We start from the raw sequence: 25,819 nt of genomic DNA on the forward strand, positions 1-25,819 counted from the left end.
GGGGGGAAAGCCCTCCGGGAAGAAGGCCACCTCGCCAGGCGCCTGGGATGCGCGTCGTCGTGGGAACTGTTTCCGAGACGGAATGTTCCTTCGCCGCGCCTCCCCGCCCCGGTGCTCGCCGCCAAATAATCCAACTGAGACACCTAAGCCCGGCCTTGGCTACACCTGTCTCAAAACGCTTTGAAAAATACCATAAATGCAATGAAAGTGAAAGGAAAACAATTTCGAGCCCTGCTCTTAAGTTGCTTGCCTAGGTTGCGTTTAATCAGTAACCTGCAGGCTAGTAGGGATTTTTAAAGTTGCTTCACTTAAGCAGATGTCACTTTCAGGGCAACTTATTTTGGTCCAAGCTGCCAGTTTTTAAATTCAGCTGGGGTGAGAATGGAAGAAAGGGAACGATTGCAGTTAAAGAGGTGAACCATCCGTGTGAAGGGCAGGCAGTTGCCTGGCTTTGCACAAAAGCATTCAGTGGTGAAAGAATAAAACTGGATTCAGCGGAATGATGCTTTTGTGTTGTTTTACAGTATGGAGGGGCCCCCGGAGGACCTACGTTTCCCGGACAGACTCAGGATCCGCTCTATGGTTATTTTGCTGCTGTTGCTGGACAGGTTAGCTTTTTCCCTTAATATTAAAGAATTGCCAGAGTCTATGTTTGTATTAGCCATTGTTAGGGATAGAAAAAAGAACTTTTCCTCTGGAAAATAATCCCTTTGCTTCTTTAAAAGAAAAAAGAGAGAAGAAAGTATAGTCACTTATTTCTGAATATTCAGAACAAATTAGGACTGTTACCTGTATTTATGTTAGTTCATTTCAAAACTAAATTTGTGATTGAATTAGGGTCAGATTGAATAGGACTAGGGGGCTGCAAATATACGGTGAAGATTGGTAAAGTAGAAAGATGTTTTTAGAACTATGAATTATCGGGGTCCGTGGTGGTTTACAAAGAAGTAATTCCAGATCTGGTGAACACAAACCTTGTTCGTACAACTTAAAGACATACAGCAGTAATAATGTAGTCAGATTCTAATGGACACTTTTTGGGGGTTGAATTTGATTGTGAATCAATTACCCCTTAGGAAATAGGTACTTACGTTGAAAACTTACCAGCTTCAAAATAGGAAAGTTACTACTCCTTAGTATCAGGAAGTTAATCTTGTAAACACTTCAGTTTCTCTTTGATGCCAATGCTGTTGTAGGTCCCCTCTTCCATGTCCTTATAAGGTGTGGTGCCCTTTGACCGAGACAGAATGAACGTTCGCTCCCAGAGGCCTTTCAGTTCTCCACCTTGAGTCGTAGGACAGGTGGTGATGGACATTGAGGGAGGACACTTTGCTAGCTCCCCAGGCCACGGTGTATGGTAAATCCACTGCTGGTATCACCCAGAGCTGTCCAGAAGCGATGTTTGCCCTTATGAATGCCATTTAATGCTTTCTGTTGATTAAAAGCAAGAAATAACACAATCTTCATATGAAGATGCTGTCAAATATTATGGGATAAAAACCCAAGACCATCTTTCAGAATAGCATTCTAAGAAATATAGTTCAAGAAATTGAGTGGAAACTTGAGCCTAAATTCCCTTTAAGTATCTGCTTCATCTGTTAATGATCTGTATCTTTGAAACCACAAGACAGGGCAAAGCTCAAGACTTGAGTTCTTGGATTGCCTTGCCTCTAGCCCTGTAAGTGAACCCACCTGCTTAGCTTGCAGCGGCCCTGGCCTACTTCAGCATATCCATTGTCTTTCAGATTATTGATCCTGCTCCTCACTTAGAATTTACAGTACGCTTGGACTTGAGGATTTGGGTATTTTATTTTTAAATCCCTAAAAATAACATCTATCTGATTCTGAACTTGGTCAGCCGATGAATAGGCCCTAGGAACCTGTATCTTGCAGATATAATGGTGGTTCTGGAAAGCCATTCACCGCCTCATAACCAAGGGGATTACGAAGGCCTCTCTTTGTTTCATCCAAGCGTTTTATTTACAGATATCAGCTGTGTACCCTGCTATGCCCTCCCACCCCCCCAAACCAAAAGCTAGAAACAGGAATAAGACTTTTAAGTAACTATATAAATAATTTTAAGTGCTTAACAGGCAGTTTCCTAACTCAGACTAAAAGAAGAGTAGTTCAAGACAGAAACTAGTTTTATTCATACATTAAAAAATATTTTATGTATCAGTGGAAGAAACTGAATTCACCTCAGTGTTTTATTAAAAAGAGGAAACTTGTACTTGAAAATTTAATGCCAAACCAATTGAGGAACTTAGAGGAAATGATGAGAAGATATTGGTAATACTAAAGTGTAGGCGTAAGTGGGCTTTGGGATTTTGTGAATTCTCATGTGATAATTATTTAAAATAGAGTCTGAAATGAATGCCAACTTTACTTAGGTATCAAGAAATGTACTTTTTGTTTATGGCCCTAATTATGCATTTGTGGAAGAGGACTTAACAATTTGTTTTTCTTTCATCATTAAATTATTTTTGAAAGTAGAGTCGGGAAAAGAATGCCTATTTTTGGAAGGCATTCCTTTAAAAAAAAAGTCTTGTGCATGAAAATGCTCATTTTCTTTGTCATTATTGCTGAAATAATATACTGAAAGAAAAAAAGAATTAGAAGGTACAAATTACTATTGTGATTCCTCTTCCTATTTTTTTTCCCAAAAGGATGGGCAAATAGATGCTGATGAATTGCAGAGGTGCCTGACCCAGTCAGGCATTGCCGGAGGATACAAACGTGAGTTGACGGTCCCAAAGTTTCTCTAGAAGTACTCTTGCGTTTCATATGTTAACTGTTACTTATGATGATAGCCTCAAGGACACTGGGCTTTTGTGATCTAGCAAAAATTAGAATTTCCAAAGCTAATTTCGGTTGTTTATTATTACAAAATGTTCATTTGACAACAGTTATTAATAAATCCTTCTACACTACCTGCCTGCCAGTTGAGTGGGTCTCTTGGGTTGGGAACCCTGGGAAGCAGTGAGACAGTCTATGCGGCCTCCTTCGCAGAGGACGGGGTAAGGTGCTGAAATGAAATCCGGCAAGTCGGGTGTCGTCAATGACAGGAGCTAACATCGACGGCTAGTTGCCAGAAGTTGACTGTCCTGAGCCGATGGCACTTTGGGTTTTGGGTGGCTGGTCCTGTCCCCCTTCCCCGCCTGCAGTGGCTGGTCTGCACTTGCGCACTCCTGCTCTCCGAGTATGCTGCTGGCAATGTGAATGCTTGTCATGACTCCCCCAGGTCTTTCTTCATCTCTCGTTCTGCTTCAGAGAACATGTGCCGGCTAAGTCGGAAGTGCCCTTCCTGATTTCTAAACTCTTTGCACTAGTCTTCCTTCTCCTTTCCGCCTCAGCTCCTCACAGACTGGCTCTGCTGCCTTAGAATTCAGTGCTTACACCACCTTCCTGCCTTTTGAAAGAGCTCTTTGCCAAGAGTTGCAGAGGTGCTGCCTCCGGACAGGGATTCCCATCGTCCCACACTCTCCCACATGCTTTTTTTCAAATCAGATCTTGACCATGACAAACACGCAAGGTAGGGAATAGTGTCTTGACTTGCCAGCTTTGCCAGTGGTCAATTGAGACAGAACATCACATCGAAGCCTTAGCTGTTGGTTAACTGTGGATTAAAATGCTCAAACCAGAAGTCACACCTGAAGATTTATAGGGGCATTTTTAAACTGTTTGACATGGCATATTTACTAGATGACTCTCTTTTTAAACTATTTGCATTTCTATTTTAATCATCCTTTCTTTTATGTGACTTCGGTATCTTATTAATATTACCTAGTTGGAAAAATTAGTATGAAAGAGGAACATTTAGCGTTTCTCACTTAATCTGATCCTTTAAAAGAAAAAAAGCAGCACTTTCTAAATGGGGGATTTTTTTTTTCCTGTTGAAGGAAATACATTAAAATTGTTCATTGTTAACCTCAAGCAGTCCTGCTAGTGAACAAAGAAGGCTTAATAGCAGGGTTTATGAAAATGAGCTGTGTCCCAGCACAAACTATTATTCTGTATGCTTTGGTAGAAGAGGTGTGGCAGGTTTTAAAATCTGACTAACAAATGCGTTGTATATCCTTGGAGAATAGTCCTTTTAAACATTTCATCTGAGGAAATCATGGTTAGTGATGGTCTTAGATCATTGAGTTCTAGGGAAGACATTTCCTGAGTCATCAGAACCATGTGATTGAATTTTTTTGCTTACTGTCATCTGGTTGTGGAGGCTGTAATGAACCACAAAACCATCCTGCTTGTGAGGTGTCACAGTGAGTTTTATGATACAGAAAGTACATAGCCACTGGTGTTTTTAAAACCCAGCTTCCAAACCAAAAAGCACAGATGGACATGGGGTGAGGGGTGGACAGATATTCCCACCTAGTACCTACAGGCAGCTTCTCCAGTTTAGAAGGAAGCAGTCATACCCAGAGGTGGAGTAGATAAGTTCCTCTCGTCTATAAGATAGTAATTCAGCTTCTTTTTTTTCCCCCTTGAGTGTAGCTGTTACTCTGTGGTAAAGTTGAGAGAAACAACTAAAGGTAGGGTTTTCCTGCTGGGTCCATTACATTGTGGATTTCTACTAGAAGAAAAGATGTATGAGGCGTTCTAGTAGAATGAACAGGACAAGGGAGAGAGTAAAAGTAAAATTATAGCGAAGATTCTTTTGAAATTCTTTAAAATAGAATTAGCATTAATAAAAGCTATTTCTGGGGGGAAAAATTCAACTAAAATTGAGCAAGAGTTTTCCCTACCCAAACTTACTAGACATCGGTATTCTGGTTCATCAGAACTGTCTGGAATAGTTCATTCACTTTTGTTCACTGCGCATCTCATTCCCTCTCTTTTAAATCCTTCTCACAAAAGATGACCAGATACCTGGGCTTCCTGACACCACTGTCTGGTGGTACCATTCATAGCCCTGGGACACAGGGAAGGTGTTTGCTTCATGGCCCCTCAAAATCCTTGATTTAAAGTCAGACACAGGTGGGTCTGACTGGTGGTTGTCAGGCCCTCCAGAGCGCTGGTTCTTAAACTTCAGTGGCGTCAGCATCACTGGATTGCTGAGTTCTGTCCTAGAATTTTTCATTCAGAAGGTGTCAGGTGAGACCTGAGAATTTGCATCTCTAACATGCTTCCAGATGATGGTGGTCCAGATTGACCAGCTTTTTTTATGTGAATATAAATCACCTGGGGATCGTATTAAAATGCAGATTCTGATTTTGTTGGAGTCGGTTAAGAGTAGAGATTATGCAGTTCTAAAAGCCCCCAGATGATATTAACATGGCACGTCCAGGAATCACACTCTCAGAAGCACAGTGGTCTCATCCTTGGCTGCTCCCTGGAATCATTGAGGAGCTTTAAAAAAAATAGTCATGCCTGGGTTCCATGCTCAGGTATTTAGATTGAATTGTTCTGTGCTGATGATGACTATATGTAGTACTGTATTGTATACTTGAAAATAGCTAAGAGCGTCGACCTTAAAAGTTCTCATCACACACATGAAAAAGTTAACTATGTGAGGTGATGGATGTGTTAACTAACCTAATTGTGGTTATCATTTTGCAGTATATACATATATCAAATCATTACATTGTATGGCTTATACTTACACAATGTTATTTGTCAATCATATCTCAGCTTTTAAAGCTGGGGAAAAAAACTTTGTTCCAAGGTGCGGCCCCGGTATCAGGATCTTTTAAAGCTTCTGGGTGGTTCTGATAAGCACCCAGGGCTGAGAACCATTGGTCTAGATTAAAGAGACTTTGTACTTCCACACAACTTAAAAGTCAGAATGAAGAATCAACCAACTCTTTCTCAAAAGTGTGGAAAAGTGTTGCCTCCTGTCACTTTAGAGAACTGTATCTGTGGATTAGATGGGGTCTGAGGGGCCAAAGTAGAAGTAGTTCCCCACCTTTTATTTCAGGTTGCAGGATATGCCAAACACAGGAATCTGTTAAAAGTAGAAAACCTGTAGTTTGTACTGTTTGGAGACATTACAGTACTAAGAGCTCAGATGTGTTTTAAATTCAGTTTGGTTGGAACTGAATTTCATAAAAATGAAATTAGTAAGGGCTATAAATTTGTTAGTTCTGTGTGCCTTTTCACATGCTTTGCAGAATTTATGCCAGCTGGGCCCACGTGGCCCCTGTCACTTCTGCCTTCTAGCCTTGCAGCTGCTTTGTACCTGTATATCTTCCCGAGTCACTGGCTCCCATGAACACAATGTAAGATGCAAGGAATTCTTTATTTGTAATTTGCTAATGTTTAGGTAGATCATCAGTAGGCCTGTTAACCAAAAAGTATATTCTACTTTGGTTTTCTAAGTGAGCGATAGAAATTCCCTTGGAATATGCTTGAGCTGTACATAAAGGCTTCTGAACAGTGGCCACCCCTGAACTGGTCATCATATCTTCCTCCCGAGTGCTCTTATTTAACACAGTTCTGGCAAGTGTATTTATCTGGTTTCATATATACACTTACTGTATGTGAAAACAGGTCATAGGCTCTTCGAGGTCGGAGGTTACCATTCAGTGTGTGACAGTAAAGGAGAAAGAGATAAATGAACTAATGAAACAGAACTAACAAAACCAGCTACTTATAGTCTGTTAGGAGTAGGAACGAAGTACCATATCTTCCCACTCACTGTGGTGAATTGAACTCACTATATTACAGTTTCAAAGGCAAGAAGGTAATATAAAACTTTAAAAGACTATATTATAGAAAACGTTATGCATATCCAAGAACAGAGATAATGATTCGGTGAACTTCTGTGCACCTGTCACCCAGCTTCAACACTTAGCAGTGTGTTGCCATTCTTAGTTCATCTGTAATCCTGTCCGTTTTCTTTTGGAGCAAACTCTAGATAACATTCCACCCTCCACCTCAACTTCTAAACCATTATCTACCTAAAAATATTAGCAGTACAGTGTAATACTTTTTAAAAAAGATTTCTATTAAAGTTGTTAAAATCAAGTTTGGATTCTACAAGGAATCCTCTCTATCTGGAAAAAATCTGCTTCAAAGCTCCATGTAATTTAGTTCCACATAAATTGAGTAGCATATAAAAGTAAGAGTGTATAAATAGTCTCTTTCCTAATTAATTTGAATGTATGCAATATAACGTAAATTTTTGAAACTGTATTAATATGTACGTACTTTTCTTGATTTATAGCTTTTAACCTGGAGACTTGTCGGCTTATGGTTTCAATGCTGGATGTATCCTTTACCTTGATTGCTGTCTGGAGGGTTTTTTCCTGACCCCCCCCCCCCAAAAAAAGAATTTCTTCCTAAAAGAATTCATCTAAGAATTAATACCCAGTAAATGCAAGGTGACAAATGACCACAAAAAAGTTTTCTGAAATCGTTAGCTTTTAAGATGTAATTTGGTGTGAAAAAGGAAGGGAGCTCAGTAAATACAATGTTGGTTATTCAAGAATTCAAGGAAGCCTTGAAGTAGAGCGAGTGTAGAAATCAGGGTGGTCAGGGAAGTTTTTGCTTTGTCGTTCTTTGTTCTGCGTGATTCACACCTGACCTTCAAGCAGTGGAATTTTTCACATCACAGTTACCAGACTCGGTTTACCTAGTGGTGACTCTGCACTGCCTTCCATCCCATCTCCTTTTCCAAAAGTGAAAGCCCTGGGTCTGGAAGGGCCTACCAAAAGGGAATGTTAGGGCCAAGACCTCCCCAGCCCCCAGCAGCATAGCTGGGGGCCCCCAGAAGCATAGCTGGGGGCCCCCAGAAAGTGCAGCCCAGTTCCAGAAACAAGACTGCTTTTCACGCATGGCTCACAGTGGCTACCTTCCTTCCTTGTAATCACGTCACATGGATTCTCTTCCCACAGCGAAAATATGTCCTCAGTGCTTTTTCTCCATGGGCCCTTTTTGTTATATCACAGCGAGAAGAACATCCATTTTTAACCTTTTTAGCCAAAAAAACATTAAATTCCCTTATCCTTGATCTTTGATTTATTCGTTAGAAAATGTTGCAAAATAAAGATGCTCTAATCCTTGATGACAGTTCAGAGAGATATGTCAGGCACAATGGGTTTCAATGAATTTAAAGAACTCTGGGCTGTGCTGAACGGCTGGAGACAACACTTCATCAGTTTCGACAGCGACAGGAGCGGCACGGTGGACCCCCAGGAGCTGCAGAAGGCCCTCACTACAATGGGTGGGTACAGCTCCAGCTACCTGGCCGACGTCATTCTTTTCTCATTCATGAAACTGTTACATGAAGGCAGTTTCTGTTTTCTAGAAGCAGTGTCTATTCATAACTAAACACATAATACATACATAATTCCTAATGCATATTCACAATTAAAGTGAGTACTCCCAGGTTGAAAAAATTGCGATTATTTTTAATGATCTTTTTGTTATCTTTTAACTGTTTTCTTCCTCAGGCTTTCGGTTGAGTCCCCAGGCTGTGAATTCAATTGCAAAACGCTACAGCACCAATGGCAAGATCACCTTCGATGATTACATTGCCTGCTGTGTCAAACTGCGAGCCCTGACAGGTGTGTTCTTTGAGGTGGTATCGTCACCACGGGCCAAGAAGACACAGTTTGTGTGTTTCATTTTCAGTGTTTCTGAACTTCCACTGTCCGCAGTCTCTCTTTTTTTCCCCTAACTTCAGGGGCTTTCCAACCATTGCTGTTAAACATATCTAGCAGGAGCTCCTGGGAGGCTCAGTCGGTTAAGCATCTACCTTTGGCTCAGGTCATGATCCTGGAGTCCTGGGATCAAGTCCCACATTGGGCTCCCTGCTCAGCGGGGGAGCCTGCTTCTCCCTCTGCTCCTCACCCCACTCGTGTTTCCTCTCTCTCTCTCTCAAATAAATAAATAAAATAAAATCTCTTAAAAAAATAAAATAATAAACATATCTAGCAAAATAATTTTGTTTTTTCAGAAATCCTTTCAGATTAGTGGTAAGCTGCTTTTAAAAGAATCTTAACTAAATTTCTCAAAAATGTTCCAAAATCTGACCACCTAATTTGTGCACTTTTGGTCAAAGTGTGAGCAGTATTCTGTGATTGCTCCCTAAAATGTAAAGTATTTGAAGAGAACGAAAGTACTTATTTGTAGCTCTCTCCTAATTCCTCCAGTTGGAAGGTAATTTAAAATGGTCATCTCTTTCAGATGTACAGACCTCTTAGATGAGGTTATGTCAGTAATCTCTACTTTTCTGTTCCCTCTTTTTTTTTCTTTTGTATATTTTTCTTGTTTCATTCCTCTCTTTAGTCTTTTTCTCTTTAATGTGAGGCTTGAACTCATGACCCTGAGACAAGACCTGAGCTGAGATCAAGAGTCAGACAGTTAACCAACTGAGCACCCCAATCTTATACTCTTTTTAATACCTGGGTTTGTAATTTTTTTTTGCATCCTAATAAAAACATGAGGGCAGATTTTTTAAAATTATTATTAAAGTAAATCCTTTACCAATAGCACAGAGCTCAGACAGGTGGAATATTTGATTACAGCCTATTTGCCATATTAGGGACTCCATCCATCCATTTCCTAATTAAACACTATCTGTGTTATTAAGAAGTTTGAAATTCTGTGTCTTCATTACAACTAAGTAATGGCCTCGGAGGTCACATGGCTTTTACTGACTTTGGGATAAGGTGCTCTCTCCCATCTCCACATTGAGAAAAACAGTTGGCTAACTTCTGCGTTGTTGTGTTACTTTGTTGTACATTAGATATGTTTTAATAGATCATTCATATAGTTGGCTTCTTTGTTGTGGGCTTTTGTTTATGTTGGCTGGTTTTTAAGTCTAATGTTACTGCAGTTTGAACCCAGTGCCAAAATAATTACCTATTGTGATTTCAGGTGTTAAAAAATAACCATCAGTTTTACTGTGGTGTTTTACAGACAGCTTTCGAAGACGGGATACTGCTCAGCAAGGTGTTGTGAATTTCCCATATGATGATGTAAGTCTCAGTAAGTTCAGAACTGCGTAGATGAGTCAGATGTACGCCTAAGGATGCTGTAATGAAGTATTCAGTGATCAGGAATTGCCATTCAAAATTTATTAATTTCATTTATTGTTCATCTTACTCATAGACCACTGTTTGATTTGCATTGAAAGATGTGGCTCAAAGGCCAGCTGGTCCCACTTACTGGCTGGGTCAGGGAGGCAGGTTTCCTCATTGCTCCAAGACTATTTGAGGAGGGGAAGTAGTGATGCCTTCTTCCCTGGGCTATTGGGAGATGTCAGTCAGAAATGTTCTTGGAAAACACCATGCAGATGTTGCTTCTGTTTTTGCCTTCGTTGAACAAATATCTATGTCACTGAGAAGTCAGTTTGAACAGCTCAAAGCTGTACTTGACACACCCATGTTCTTTGTTGAGGAAATAAGGCATGGACTTCAGTCAGTTTAAAACAATGTATTTACTAAACAGCCACACTAAATGAGATTGGACAAGGCCATATAACCAATGGGAATGTAGCCAGGTGCCATCTTGGATGGCATTAGTTGGATAGCTGTAATAAAGCTAGGGAGATGTTGTTCTTCTGTTTTGCTCAGCCATGGATTTAAAAAAAAAGAAAAGAAAAACACTTTGAGAATAGAAATCACTGATAACTGAATGCTTTAAAAGGTTTCTCCGTTACAAACTGCGAAGATGAACATATTTTCAGTTTGGCAGCTGCCACAGTTCCTGATAGTTTAAAAAGTCTTGTGTGTAAATACGTTTATTTCTTCTTGCTTAAAGGTGTGTTTTCGTTAGTGTGCGTTAGCATTTTAGTGTATCTGGTGACAGTCCCATCACTGTTTCCAAAGATGGAGAGGCAGCCTGTGGAGTAGAAAATGCATGGGCTTTGGTCTGCTTTGGCCTCCCATGGGGCCCCAGAAGAGATTTTAAATGTCTTGATCCTTAGTTCCCCTTACCTGAAAGGGATAATCAGCTTGGCTTTGTAGGAGTGCTGCGGACATTAGCAGCACACAGTGCCTCCCTGGTGTTAGAAGAATGACAAAGAAAATTGATAGAAAAGCGGAGCCTACTGGGGCTTAGAGTGAAGCAAACATTTCACAGCAAAATACTGATGCTTCTAAACCTGGGTTTCTGAATTGCTGAGGAAAGGTCATGTATTCCATTTCTGTGCATACATAGAGTTGCATGCTAGGATTTGTTTTAATAAAGCACATTTTAAGGGAATAAAGTGTTGAAGGTGCCCTGTGAGTGGTGGGATAATACTGTGTCTTTTGGAGGCCCCCGTGTCATTGAACTGTTAGCTTTGAGTAGGTACCTTTCACCGTGGCCATTTCTAGAGTCTGAGATATTTAGAATTTAAATAATTCTTTATCCATTGAAGTAAAATCTGCTTTCTGTAAGAGGAGGAATCCACTGGGTTTTATATTAGACTGTTTCCCCTACAAAATGAACCTTTCTGCCCATCACGTACTCTTGGATTTTAGAAAGGGATCTTTCTCGATCCATAATTCAAATTAGAGAAACAAAACGTAAACAGCCTAAAAGGAAGCTACCATCTGTTGAGATGTTTGTAGGATAACGTGGACCTTTCTCTCTTTCAGTTCATTCAGTGTGTCATGAGTGTTTAAATCAAGAGGAAGAAGCCGTATGAACATACCCAACATTCCGCCTGAAGTTCTCTTTTGCTCTTACTCTCTGCCTTCAGTAACGTGTGCAAACTCGCAGCGCTGCTTTTCCTAAATAGCTGTCTTAAAGGTTTATTACTTGATGTACAATGGAAGTTTTTAGCATTGATAATAAATTCTTTGGAATTTTACGAATATAAGATCAGGTCTCTTACACCATTTGGAACTTCCTTGAGCCATTGTCAGAGATGCCTTAATCTTCTGGCTGAGCCTCTTTTAGGTAAATTTCGGTGTGCAAAATGTTTAAGTCACATGGTATATTTTTCACTATGAGATTCTTAAAAACCTTTTCATCAGACTCCAGCTCTTTTCCTAGAGGGGCTTTTACGTGGTATTAAAAGCTTTATGTATGGAGTGTTCTTATCATGTAAATGATTTATACTCACTTGGGTGCACACAGAAACAAAAGCCTATGGTGATCCCGGTCAGGGTTCGCTTTAGCGAAAACTTAGCACCGGCTTTTTCAGGCTTACACATTTTTGATGGCCACGTGATTGGACAGGGAGCCTAAGTGATTATTTTCTCCTGAATATGAAGTGAATCAGTTGAATGGCAAATACAATCTGTCTTTGTCATCATCCATCTAGACCTTTGTTAGCGCTACTTAAAAATCTTAAATTATGAATTTATGTAAAAAAGAAAACTGATTAAAAAAAAAAACCTTAAGGGAATATAGGAAAATATTAACTATGGTCATTTTTGGCTTAAGAGATTCCAGGTACTGTAATTTCCTTTATGGATTTCAGTACTTTCCAAGTTTTCTATACTGTGTGCGCTTTCCTTTTAAAATCAGAAGATGATCACGTTTAAAATAGTGCTCTGTCCATGTTGATATGCCATGTGTTCACACTCACATTAAAAAATACACACAGCAAGAGGACCGTGAAGTTGGTGCTGCTACCACTGCGAGTCGGTCAGGAATTGATTGTCTTCCTTCCTACTACTCTTCCAAGTACTCTCTGATAAACAAGTATTACACTTGTAATGGAAGCTTTTTTTCTTTCAATTTTTAAGCATGTGCTTTTAAGTAAGATCTGGATTCCCGTCCTGGCTGCGCCTCTTCCTGAATATGTGATTTAATGATCTCAGAGCCTCAGCTTCCCCCTCTTTGAGAAGGAGATTAATGCTCACTCCATGGGGTAGTTCTCAATATGAAAAAATGTGTTAGTATAATCACCAATGTTTCTGTTTGTTAAGTTTAAAACTGGCCTGGTTTGCTCTTTTCTGCTAGAGCGTAACAGACGAAACAACGAAATTCGCCACTTCTCCTGCCAGCAGAGTATGTTTTACTTCATTCCCGGGCACAGTGTGAGCGTTACCATTCAGATGATCAATTAGTTGTCAACCAGTGAAAAAATAAAACATTTCTAAACATCTTCATCCTCATTCACTTGTTTTTTTTTCAGATATTGCTAAAATACATTAATTTTAAGATATGTATTCAACCCTAGCTTATGTCTCTATGTCAGGAATTCACACCTGGGCTGTATTATCAGACCCTGAGGCAGCCTGCTTTCTATTAGTGGTGACGCTAGGTTTCATTCCAGGTACACTGTTTGTGAGGTACCAAACTTGGCTTGAGCCTGAGCCATCCAGCAATGGGCCAGAGAGGGCTCAGAGGACCAGGAGGGAGAGAATTCCCCCTCAGAGTCCCAGGGCCTGCTGTTGACTTCAGACTCACCAGCATCCCATGAGGAAGTGACAGTTGAAGGAAATGGTAATCTCCTGGGTAACTCCAATGTGGTAAGGAAGAAGGCCCTTGCTAGCCCAAAGTTATGGACCATATTTGAACTATCCTACCCTGTTAAGTCCCAAGGTATACTGCTGCATCAGGCTTGGTTCTGAATTTGCTTTTTGGATAAATGCTGAAGCATCAACAAAACTGTGTCCCTGGAAATATTCAATTAATTCCATTTTAATTATCGATACCTCGTAGCAAGTCTCCTTATCTCCTCCACTTCTGCTTTCACGGTGTCTTTCTGAAAGCATGGAGCCTAAGTCTTCACTATGTCCCTGCACTTAGAGTTTCCTTCCCCTTGACAAATTTGACGTATCCATCCCCTTTCTTTAATTACAGCCAAAGTCTTCATTACAAGTGAATCTCGGGTTGCCTTATTTGTATTTTATATTGGGTTCTGTGTTTCATTCATTATATACTTTCAGTGCAGCCTCACCCAATTCTTGAAACTGTTTCTTGGTCTATTCTTCTGAAAGCATCTAGCTGGAGCGTGGTCAGGCTGTGAGCCCAAGCTGGACTGCTTCAGTTACTTGGAAATTGGTTCCTCAGAAAATGCCAACTCAAGCTTTAATTTTAATTTTGGAGATATGTGCTTTTAGTACCATGTTGCAAGAGGTAAAGTACCTATATGTAACCCTTCTCAAGCATTCCGTAGGGATGTGGCTACAGGAAGCCCAGTGCTTCCTTGAGGACAACTGGCATAGATTTGCACCACAGCAGTCAAATAGAATTCATCACAGCTTGTGCTCCTGCTGAGCCAAAGTGGAGGGCCGACTCCCATTTCGGCATATGTTCCAGGTGGTACAGTCAGTCCCTGAGAGGCAACGTGAGCTAAAACTTCTGCTATCCTAACTAGACTATGCTTTGCTTAGCTGAGTGTGTTACTGTTTCAGTGTTCATCTGAATTATTCTATGCCTAAAATCTTATAAGAAATGCAGCTGTATGTAATCACCATAAATTTTTTTAATCTCATAATAAACCTACAAACCCCTAGTCATTGACTTCTGTTTTTCTCACGTTAAAACCGTACTTTGACTACCTATAACTACGTTTTTCCTCAGCAGACTGAGCTGAAGGCAAGGAAACTAAGTGCCAAGGTAAAGACCAGAGGATGAACGGCTGTGTGAGAGGCAGACAGCGAGGTAGATGAGTTTTAGGCACTGGACTCATGAAGCTAGGCGGAGTCCATCCAAAGCCCGATGCTTCAGAGTCTAACACAGGGTGAGCGGATTATATAAGCACCACCAGGGCTCTCAGTCAGGATGCAGGAATTGAATCCGTCTGGGCCGGGGAGGAAGGGCCTATGCGGCAAGGTAGGTGGATAATGGGAGACTCCGCCTGCCACCCTGCTGAGGAAATTGTCCAACAAAGTGAGCGGCCAGCCTTTACTAAAGGATCTCTGTGTTTCTCATCATGCTGATGGGCCCTTCCAGGGCAGCATGGAAGAGAAAATGAAGAAACCACCCCCTAACAGTGCGGCTGTGGCTTTCTAAAGAGAAACAGTGATGGGGAGAACAACAGGATTAAAGGGAGTCAGGCATCAAAATAACATAAGATCTCTTATTGAAAGTCACTTTATTGATGTTACAATGACAGTAACATAGAAAACTGTGGTATCTTTTTAGCTTCAGAAGTGAATTACTAATAAAATTGTGCCAGAAATTTGAACAAGTTACAGTGACCTTTAAAAACAGTAAGATTTTGTTTACCTACAATATAAGAACAACTTGATAACTTGAACAGCCATAAAACACGTCACGCTTGCTCAGGAAAGCAGTCGCCATATACATTTCAGTTGGTGATTGCCAAAACCCAGTTACTTTTAAAATAGCTTAAGAACCTGAAGTGCAGAGGAGCAGAGAAAATATATTAAAATGAAGCCAATCTTAAGTATATACACAGGATCACCTGGTTACCAAAAGTGAAATCATGCTGCTATTAACACTTCCCCACGAAGTGGCTTCCACAGTCTGTAGATGGACATCACCCCTTAGAGATGATGGTTGTGGGAAACACTAGCACAGACCTACCTTGGCTAACCTATAAACTGCTATGTTTAGGTGCAATGCCTAGTTTCTAAAAGAAGTTGTCTTTTGCGGATGCTAGATTGGAGGGGCACATCTCTTCCAGCAGGTTACAAAAGGACATACATGCTTAATTATCCTGAATAAACCTTTTTTTAAGCACTTTTGAAGTTAGCGTTTAAAAAAAAAAGTTTTTCATACAAAACAAAGGTGTTGGGTCATTTTTGCCCATTAAAAAGACCAGCTGTAGAATCACAGTTAGATATTGTGCTGGATTAGAAAAGAAAAGTGGGGTTTCTAATCAGGCAGTGATATACATGTATAATTTACCAAGAACTCTTGAATTATTACTGAATAAATTATTAATTCATATCAGCACTTTCTGTAATGTGTTATCTGGTATAACTTAGCACCGCTGTGTTTAAAGATCTGGGGGCTATTCGCATTATTTTAGAACTTGAACATTAGAGCACAAAAATCCACCTCTGAAACTTAAGAGGAAAATGTCCTTTTTTTCATAAAACTCTTTGAAAACTTTATTGACGATTTTCTAAGTGCGTTATCTTAAGATCGCTCGTCTCATTGTATGCCTTTTTGTAAAAAACAAAAATACCCTACATTTTCCCTGGTTTTGATTTCAAAGATACCTAAAAACATGAAATAATGATGCCCTGGAGCAAAACTCTGCCAGCCTGGAAGCACCTCTCAGTACAATACAGGTTTTATGAATAATGCAGCAGGGACACACCAGAAAAGAATGACTGGCCCACCCTGGACTGGCCCATGAAGTATTTATAGGGCCAACCACTCAGTAAAACTGCCAAGCTTACGGGTCTATTGTAGGCACTCGATTAGCCCCTCTGTCTCCACCACACCCCGTGACCACCTTCTGCACGACTGGCTTCTGAGTTCACATGCATCTCCACTCTGCTCCTACGCCAGGACTAAATGCCCCATGACCTCCCAAGGCTTGCTTTCTATCCCCTCGCCATCCTGAAACACACCTGAGGACCAATCCCTCAGTGACTTCTGAAGTTGCATAATCCATGCCCAGCTGCCAAAGGAGGAGACGAAAGGTGCCTCTCTCCCCTCTATTCTGCACCCCTGTGGTTCTCCCCAGTGCCAATTTAGCCAAAAAAAGAAAAAAAAGGACTTACCTCCATGACAGTGACAGTTCCTAGTCAGGAGAAAAGGGCTGACAAGCTACTGGAAGGGAGCAACTTGGGAAGTAGGAAGGGTCTGGAAGCATCTCTCAAATTCCATAGAGAGAATGCTTACTCCTCATCAGGCCCTGGACGTAAAGGACAAAACTACTAGGCAGGTTTTTGTTTCTGAATGTTTTGTTTTTCTACTTATAAGCTGAACCAGATGGTGCTCCATTCTGGGGGCTCTGACGAAGCCATGAATAAAATGTGAACAGAAATATTATGCACTGATTTCTAAAGTCCGAATGCATTTTGCGTCACATCTGCAGGTGTGGTGGGAAAGCTCCTCTCAGAATTAAAAGCACCTGCCCACACAGCGTACGCTATGAGCGTGCACGGTTCCAGCAGGTGTGGCTGCGTGTGCACGCACACCCCCAGATGATGGCCTGCTGTCTCTTAGCTGATTCACAAGAGTGGTCTGTGCTCCTCACAGGCCAAATACACAGGGGAAGCTGTTTATGAAAGTTCTTAGCACTCCCATATCAGGAGGAAAGTTACTGCATCCAAAATCAGAGTAGTGTTTTCCATTCAGAAAATAACTGAAGGAAAAAGCAAAAAAACCTGAGCCTCAACTTAAGGCCTATTCCATAGAGATGTTTGCTTCCTATATAGATTTAAGCTACCAGAATGAGAAATTCACCTTGACTCCATTGAACAACAACAAAAACATGGGTGACAGTTTTAGAGGAAAACCAAAGTAGTGAAAGGAAAAAGAGCATTAGGACCCTGAAACATAGACGTTACGCCACCAATGGAAGTCAGAGCATTTCTTGGAAAACTGATGGGAACTTACCCACTGTAGGGTGGCATTTATAATACACTGTCCGTGCGGGCACCCTTGGCAGCAGCTGGCAGTGATGGCCTCGCCAGGCTGTGGCCGCAACCCGCTGGCCTCCCGTCATTCCTTCATTCCCTTCATGCGATGACACCTGTTCCCCCTTCCCACATACTCTGCCAGCCACTCGGCATCCTCCCCGTGAACTACCCTCCCTTTACGTTTAAGTAGAATAAAGTAAAATTGTCTTCTCTTTAGGTAAGGATTTATTATCATGTTGAATAACACAAGGAAATATTTAAAATGCTAACTATATAAGTTAAAATAGAACTACATGACAACAGGAAATGAAGAATGGAGGAAATAAATTAACTTAAAGTGAGTAAAAATACCGTGTTTCCTCTGGCCCTCAGGTAATTACAAAAAGTAAAGAACAAAATCTAAAAAAGCAAAAGGTGAAGTAGCCACAAGAGATCTCGGACACTGGACAGGATTAAATTATGCAAATCGGCAAGGGAATCAACAGAAGAAAAACAAAAAAAAAATGTAAGGCTGTTATGAAACTCAAATATAAATAGTCCTCTTCTGGAAGTGCACAAAAGTTCTAATTTTATCAGCAACTTCTTTTAGAAACCCTATCAATCTTATGTTCAGAAATCTACACCAGACTGACGTTACATATAAAGACAATTTTAAAAGCCTTTTTAAAGCAAGGGGAAAACGAGAGAAACTGCGGGATCACTTCATAAAGCGCTCTCTCAAACTAAAAAGTATGTTTGGCATTTTAACCCTACATTTACTTTATTAGTCTTTATTTTTTAAGAAACAGCACTGGGTTTCTTTAAAATATAGAGCAACGACACTACATTGAAAACTCGCGCTGTGCCACACTGTCTGAGTTTATTCCTTTGCACAGATTTGTGGGTGACCCGGGGATCAACCTTCCACCTTCCTCTGGAGTCTCCCACTTCTTGACTTCAGAAAGAGGTGGCTGGTCACAGACCAGTCAGTCTGACCCGTCCGTTCCTTGAGGGGCTCCCTCTGCTCCCCTCCCCCAGCCCCTTGTTGGCATTCTTAATAAAGAGCTTTCAATGTTTCTTTAAATCAGAGTTTGCTCTACAGCAATGTCTATGGACAAACGGAACATCTCAGGCAGCGGGTTGTCAAGGTGAAGTTTTATCTACGCACACAAATTTAGAAAGAGAAGTAAAAGGCATACAATGGAACAGAAAGGCCAAATAACCGCTCTCCTCTGCTTAGTAGAATGGTCCTATAGTTGTCTGGGGGCTATAAATATTAGTTGCATGATACAAACTGCTATGGTGACCTCAAAGTTCCTCTCCAAAATAGTTATTAAAAAAATAACAACGCTGTGCTTCTGTTGAGTGCCATAGGTCCATTTCCCCTGCCTCAGGGGATGAAAAGTCACAAATATTTAGATTTAATACATCTAAATACCAACCGTGACTACACATGGAAGTATTTCTCAAAACTACCCATTGAGATTATGAACTTGTCAAAGAATTCTGCAAATGGCTGTAAGAATGTTCAAACATTCTTAGACAGATACCCAGAACATTAAAGCTACTGTAAAATCATAATCTCTCTGCAAATAAAACAAATGCTTTTCATCCAGTTCCATATGAAGGTTACGATCAAGTAGGATGACTATAAATATCCATGTCTCCCAAAAGGCATGTAACAATGGTTTTCACTTGGAATAATAATTTTCATGTAAAAGTAATTGAGAAAGCGAGGAAAGGGGGGGAGGGGATCTGTGGACAAGTAGCTTACCATTTGTGAATTCTTTCAAATGAGGGTTTGTATAACCGTAACTAAGAAGCATATTTACACAAGTACCTTACATTCAAATCTATAAACTCTTTTATAGTCAAAATAAACCTTATAACATTAGCATTTTATACACTCAATACCAGAAAACATTCAGTGCACATTAAAGTGATCTTGGTCAAAAGCCACTTTATTTGCTACATATTCAAATCTGTCTGCCCTCCTGTCCTTCACTTGAGCTATGTGACATGGTCACCCAACACTCACCCAAATCTTAATCTGATGGATCATATTATGATGAATCAACGATCACATCCCTTCCTGTCATGAAAAATGCTGTTTACACCTTATAGTTTTGAATGATTAAATTGCTTGTCAAACATTTTTAAAGACTTTCAGAAGAGAGGTCCATTACAGAAGACATAAATACACAGAGTATAAAACACTGCCTCTACCATGGCCCTTCAGTTTGGGCATGTAAGATGACTACACGTGGAGACGATATGGATTTTGACCATGGACACGACTGGGAGAGATCAAATTTAGAGGGCATTTCTGAAATCTTGTCTGCAGATTCCATTCCTCTCAAGAAAAAGGAGAGAAAATGAGGAAATTCAGAAGTACTCTTCACATCAAAGCATCTGACTGATCCCATCAATTTCTGAGTTCACTACAGTAGCCTCCCCAGGGAAGTTTTCTTTTAGAATGACAGAGCCACATTGTAACAGCGTATTGAACTTCGGTTTTAAAGAAGGGACTTGAACATAGATTTCTCACTTTTTTATGGATTAAAAAAATAAGAGTTCACAACCTCAGATTCTTTTCCCTGCCAGCTGTTTGGGTACCTTCACAGCTGCCACACACTTGTGGCTTTAGGTCGCTTCAAACCCTGTGTGGCCCGGTGAGGCTTCCCAGCCCCGCCAGGAGAGCCCTCCACCATTCCGCTTCCACGTCAGGGTGGAAGCACCTGTTGGACTCACGTCCTACTGATGATAAATCTCCCTAATAAACAGTGTAAAAGTTGGTTGTACTAAAACAAGTCATTCATTTAACAGGCAAGGGTGGCTACAAGGTTTTGTTCAAGAACAAAAATTTAGGCCACAAAGGGTTGGAGTATTGGCGAGTTGGAAGCTACCAGTGAATCAGCGGCCCATGGTCTCATGTGTCTTTGGTGCACTGGCTTCACCTCAGCACGATGTGCTGCTGAGGGGCTCGCACTACTACTGAAAGCTACCAGCTGCCGAGGCAGGCGCTGTAGCCCCCAGGAGGAGAACAGGCAGGCTGGAGGAGTCCCAGGGAGCGGCCAGCAGCATCGGAGGGCCTGGAGGCAGGCCGGAGAGCAGCTGCACTCCTCAACTCCTGCCCCAGCCAGCTGTGGAGGCCCCAAGTTTTGCTGGGCATTTTGTTCTCTGCTTCAATTAATTACTCACTAAAACTGCCTCCAGACTGTGCACAGTTTAAAGGGATATCCTGTGGTTCGGATGAATACCAAAGACGGAGAGACACATTTACAGCACTGACCACTATATTTACAACATCATCTGCTTATCATCTTTAGAGACCATCTGATGGATGATGATGATGGGACTGTGACTATTTTTAGGCATTTGGCAAAATACACTTGTGTGTACCAGCTGCTTTTTTTTATTTTAAAAATGTTTACATATGTACAATTGTCCTTGTATGCTGATATAAATATGAAAAGTAAAAAAACAAAAAATAAAGATACAGGTTTAGAGTCAGCATATGGGATATTGGCCTCTCAAAGCTTTAAAGTCCTGCAGACAAATCCTAGATGCCTTAGCCCTGCATGCTAGTTTCTATTATGGGATGTTGTTTCCTTAAATGTGGAAATTGCAATAAACAGAAGCTTCATGCACATAGCATTACTGTCTACAATGAGGATGTGCTTCAGAATGTCAGTTCTGAATCCACTATTGTCCCTTAGGAAACTTGCTACATTTGGGTCATGTGAGTTAATTTTAGTGATATTTCTACATATATCTGTCATGCGGATTATCCATGAGCATACCAGTACCTTTACTGTTCCCATGTTATAGTGTAACATTTCAGTAGTTCTTTTCATGGTTAGATCCTAAGCCAATGACAAAAAGAAAATGGTATCCAGATGTAAGACTCGGCTTCCTCTCCTCTGGGGCATCTCAGAGGGTCCTTATATTGTCTGAAGAGCAGATAGATTTGCAGTGATTCCGTGAGGCTGGGTTTCTATAAAAGTTGAAGTAAACAGTTTTGATGTATCACATGTAAACAGTGGATCTTAAATGGAGGTCTCCCATAGCTGCACAACAGAGAAAAGCAAAATTGCACACCGTGAAAGCAGGAAACAGGCATATTCTGAGTTATGAAGATGAAAAAGAGCTGGTGATTCCATCCATACTTACGTGGTTGCAGAAGCACAGTCTTGTTAAGTCGAATAAATGGATATAATAAACACCCTAAGTTTTAGCTTTCTCTTTCCTCTAAATCCATGTCTCAACCTTTTTAGCAACTGACACCTTTTAATATTAAACCTGGCACATCTTCATTTAATGTTACTCAAAAATGTGAATAAATTAAATATTACATCACCAATGAAATAATTTAAAATATTAATTTTTTAAACCACGCATGCTCTTCTCTCCCCCAGGATTCTGACATAACCCGCTAGAGCAGTGGTTCTCAACCCAGCTGCACATTTCAATGATCTGGGGAGGTTTTAAAAATCCTAACACCCAGACAAACACACCAGACCAACTAAATCAAAATCTCTCTGGGTGGGACTCCGGCATCAGCATAGTTTAAAAGCCCTTCAAACAATACCCATGTGCAGCCAACACTGAGAAGTACTGACCTTGGGCGAGTGTGATTCCATCAATTCTCACCTACTTAGGAATCTCTGCTCTGTGCCTATGACTAGGCCATCTACTCTCCAAATCCATCACTACCTCCTAGAAGACTGTCCTCTCTCAGGAGACCCATCAGAGTAGAATGATGTATCCAAGGCAGGATGTCCATTCTTTAATTCGCTCACCTCTTCCCTCTCCTTGCCTCTGCCACCACGTCTGTAAACTGGTCCTGTTCATATCTAATTTTTACAATGTTCAGTAATCACTTTAATGCACAGTAAACAACCTTGGCATGATCAAATATAAATGCAACTCCGTTCATCAGAGGACAAGCCAATTTAAAAATAAAAAGGAAAAAGATCAAGCTAATAAAATTTTGTTTCCAGGCAATATGACTTGGGTACACTTTTATAAACATGAACAAAGAAAGTCTAAGACGAGTGTGACTTAAATTGCACCCAAATTCCATTTTTACTGAAAATCTGGGGCATGTCATTGTATATGTGAGTTTCTGGGAAAGAAAAAGCAGAAACAGCTAAGTGAAAATGTGGATGTTTCTGTATAGGTTCCCTTAATAGGTTCTCTTGAATCTTCATTGAAATCTTGCTCTGAATACCCAGCTGGCTACTCCACAAGGACTGTAGTAAAGCCGCCTGTGTTCTCACCCTTTGGAGACCAAATCTCTCAACCATAAGGATGTATGTGTGTGAATTACCCCTGCTGGTGGAGACTAGTGAAAATGAATGGTTAAATGGGGCGTCTGCAGGGTGTCTGAGGGAAAGAAGACCTGGATTGATGCATAGATGATGGTACGGGGTAGTAAAGGATTCAGACTTCAGTTTCAGTGAGCCCAATGTCCTCATAAATGGTTATAAAAATTAGTAAGTGACAGCTTGCACAAGGGGGAACAAAGGCATAGCACTGGGGGAACCAGAAAATCACCATTACCCCAGTGAGGAAAAAGGAGCAAAGAAGTGCCAAGCCATCACTTTTAGGAACAGACATGATTGGCTGTTTCCAGACGGCTGTAATGGGAGGTATTGCTCATAAAAAGATCTGCATGTTTGATTCTCCACAGCCCACAAAGACAGCGCGGAGACGGGCTGCCTATTCTGCAGGATTCTGCTACGTGCCCTGTGGATACTCCACAGTGGATGGAACCATCTGACCTTTCACACCACTGTCCCAGGGAAGAGGCCATGGGCCAGCCACTTCTTCTGGCGAGGTGACATTTTCATGGGCTTTCACAGGGGAACATTAATAACCCACAGCCTGGCATGACCTCGGCTGAGAGACTATCCCCAACTAGATAGAGCAAAACAGCAATGTAGACAATTTATCAGAGGTAAAAAGCAGGGTGCTATACTTTGACAATTCCCTGAGGAATGCCATCAGCTCTGGATTTCATGATGACATACTCACATCATGAACAACTGGACGCCTCTTAACAATTCTGTTTCTTAAAACCAGAAAGCTGAGTGCTGGGAATCTGAATTTTCTTCTTCCTTTCCACCTTATACCATTACCCATATTAACATGGGAAGGTAATTTTTCATGTAATTAACAAAACACCACTGACTGGTTTTAAAGTCTTTTTGATTACAATCTGCTTTTAACAAGTTGTGTTTTCTTACTATGAGTTGATTGAAGTAAAATCTCAATGATCTAGGTTTACCTTGAACCCCATTACTTAAGTTCAGGATCAAAGAGTCTCTGAAAGATCTGTATCAGATACATCTGTCCAGGCTTTAAAAGTTTTATTTTATTTTATTGCAAAATTATTTCCTAGAAGAACAACATTACACTGTAACTGACCACAACAGGGTTTGGATATCGATAAAAGTAATTATTCTTTAGTTATATCTTTCACTTAAGCCTCTAAGGGCTGGTCTGCCTCCCTAAACTCGACTATATCTCAAATTTCACATAATGGATGTGTTCCAGGAACACTGTGAGGCTGAGTAGAGCCAAAATTAAAGTATAAAAGAGGACTCAGTATTCAAAGAAACTTCTGGCACACCTGAAACTAATATAACACTGTATATAATATATGGTAAATTATATTACTATATTATCCTAATATAATATCTCAATAATAAAACAAAAAGGAATTGGTTCTTCTATGTGAAGACCGAATGACAAACTAAAAAAAAGTAAGTAAATAAAATTTCTGGTGAACCATATTTTTATATAAATAATCAACTCTTACATGTTTTTAAATCTGGCTTTTAAAAATGTAAAAGATTGCTAAATTTTACCATACCCTTTGCCATATTTTTTTAATATTATAGATTTTCATATGTATCCAAATTCATTGTATCCAAATTCCATCCTTGTATCCAAATTCTATCCCTGTCTCCAAGACGCTGGTCTAACTTTCTGATTTCTAAAGTCCTATCAGGTGTTATTAGCTAGTAAGAGGCCTGAGTAAGCAAATCAGACATGGAAATGAGGCTAGTTTATTTAATCTCTGGCATTTCTGGGTATATGAAAAAACTGATAAAGCAAAATACATTCTCTGCTTTATTTATTTCAGGCTATAATATATTAGCTACAATGTATAATAAAAGATATAAATATATAGCAATGAATGATTAAAACATACCAAATACCTCTAGCATTTATCAATGCGGTAATTTAGCTCATTTGCAAATACAAATCTGAGCTCCCCAGATCTTCCATTTTTCAATGGAATCTCAAAAATCTTCCATTTTTTTGTTTTATAAACAAAAAAGGGAAAAAATGGATCTCTCTTTTAAACTATGAACTCATAAATAAACGATTAATGATAGAGGCTGTTAGCATATACCAGTTTCCACGTACCCTGGCACTTTGTCGGTTCACTTTCTTCTCTTCATCAGGAAGTGGAGGCATCGGGTATGGGTATTTTCTGCTGGAGGCAATAGACCCAGTTGATGAAGAGGGAGACTTGGCAGGAGACAGAGTCCTGAGACGTTGAGAACACATGACATAAATATTATGTGACTGCCTAAGATCTTTTTCAAATATCTGAAAAGTGGGTTCAGAGCAAACCCTCTGATTCCTATTTTCATAGGCCACTACTGAAAAGGCTTAACTACTGGGAGATTTTCTGTCCTTCACAACACTGGAATGCTGGAATTTTATCTTCCTAATGTCATAACTGCAATGGATTGTTCAAATGTTAGCACACAGAATCAGACTCTTCAACTAGAAAGCCAATAATGAAGTTTCCTATACAAATAGATAAAAAGCTAAAATGGAGAAGGGATAAAATGATTCTAAGAGCTCATAATGGTAAATTAAATGTACCACATATTAATATTCTGCCTTATTTTTTACCACTTAATGTAAAAAATGTTACAGTACAGTAATTCCAATTATATTTTAAGATCTGAAAATATATTACAATTGATACATTTATTAGTTGCTAAGTCACACACCAGTTCACACAAAACTCATGCATTCAAAGGCCAGTGTGTTAGTTGTGAAAGAACAAAGGCAAATACAGGGGTTTTAATAATAAATTAGTAAACATGCAAGCAGTAAGGAGTGCAGAGTTCCAGCCAAACAAAGAGTCTGATGAGAACATACAAAAATGGTCTGATTAGTCCCTACAATCAGCATTTCTGTACAGGGGAGGATTCTATGCCATCAAAGTAGATCTTGATAACGCATGTAGGGGACACTCGTCCTGTCAATAAGGTGGTTATTGACTGGAATGTTACTGAAACTAAAACAAAGCACAACAAAAACCCTCCCTATTTAGACAACATCTCCATCATGAGGCCATCCCACATGAAAGGTATGTGTCAGCTGGGGTGTATTATGCTGTTCTTGTTCCA

General features: G+C 40.2%; 2 protein-coding genes across 2 annotated transcripts in view; one reads left to right on the forward strand and one right to left on the reverse strand.

Annotated features, from left to right (window-relative positions):
- The window catches only part of SRI (sorcin), a 12,292-nt gene extending 546 nt beyond the window's left edge, over positions 1-11,746 (forward strand). Inside the window, exons 2-8 of the mRNA XM_040644292.1 lie at positions 525-608; positions 2,667-2,736; positions 7,169-7,212; positions 8,020-8,167; positions 8,397-8,510; positions 9,868-9,926; positions 11,532-11,746. Of these exons, the coding sequence (XP_040500226.1) occupies positions 525-608; positions 2,667-2,736; positions 7,169-7,212; positions 8,020-8,167; positions 8,397-8,510; positions 9,868-9,926; positions 11,532-11,558 (546 nt within the window). The 3' untranslated portion in view covers positions 11,559-11,746. The remainder of the gene's footprint in view (positions 1-524; positions 609-2,666; positions 2,737-7,168; positions 7,213-8,019; positions 8,168-8,396; positions 8,511-9,867; positions 9,927-11,531) is intronic.
- A 3,166-nt stretch (positions 11,747-14,912) lies between these two features.
- The window catches only part of ADAM22 (ADAM metallopeptidase domain 22), a 213,965-nt gene continuing 203,058 nt past the window's right edge, over positions 14,913-25,819 (reverse strand). Inside the window, exons 31-32 of the mRNA XM_040644568.1 lie at positions 24,819-24,942; positions 14,913-21,448 (exon numbers count right to left, since the gene is read on the reverse strand). Coding sequence (XP_040500502.1) covers positions 21,428-21,448; positions 24,819-24,942 — 145 coding nt within the window. The 3' untranslated portion in view covers positions 14,913-21,427. The remainder of the gene's footprint in view (positions 21,449-24,818; positions 24,943-25,819) is intronic.

This window comes from Ursus maritimus, unplaced genomic scaffold (assembly GCF_017311325.1).
Source record: "Ursus maritimus isolate PB19 unplaced genomic scaffold, ASM1731132v1 scaffold_3, whole genome shotgun sequence".
Classification (NCBI taxonomy): Eukaryota; Metazoa; Chordata; class Mammalia; order Carnivora; family Ursidae; genus Ursus; species Ursus maritimus.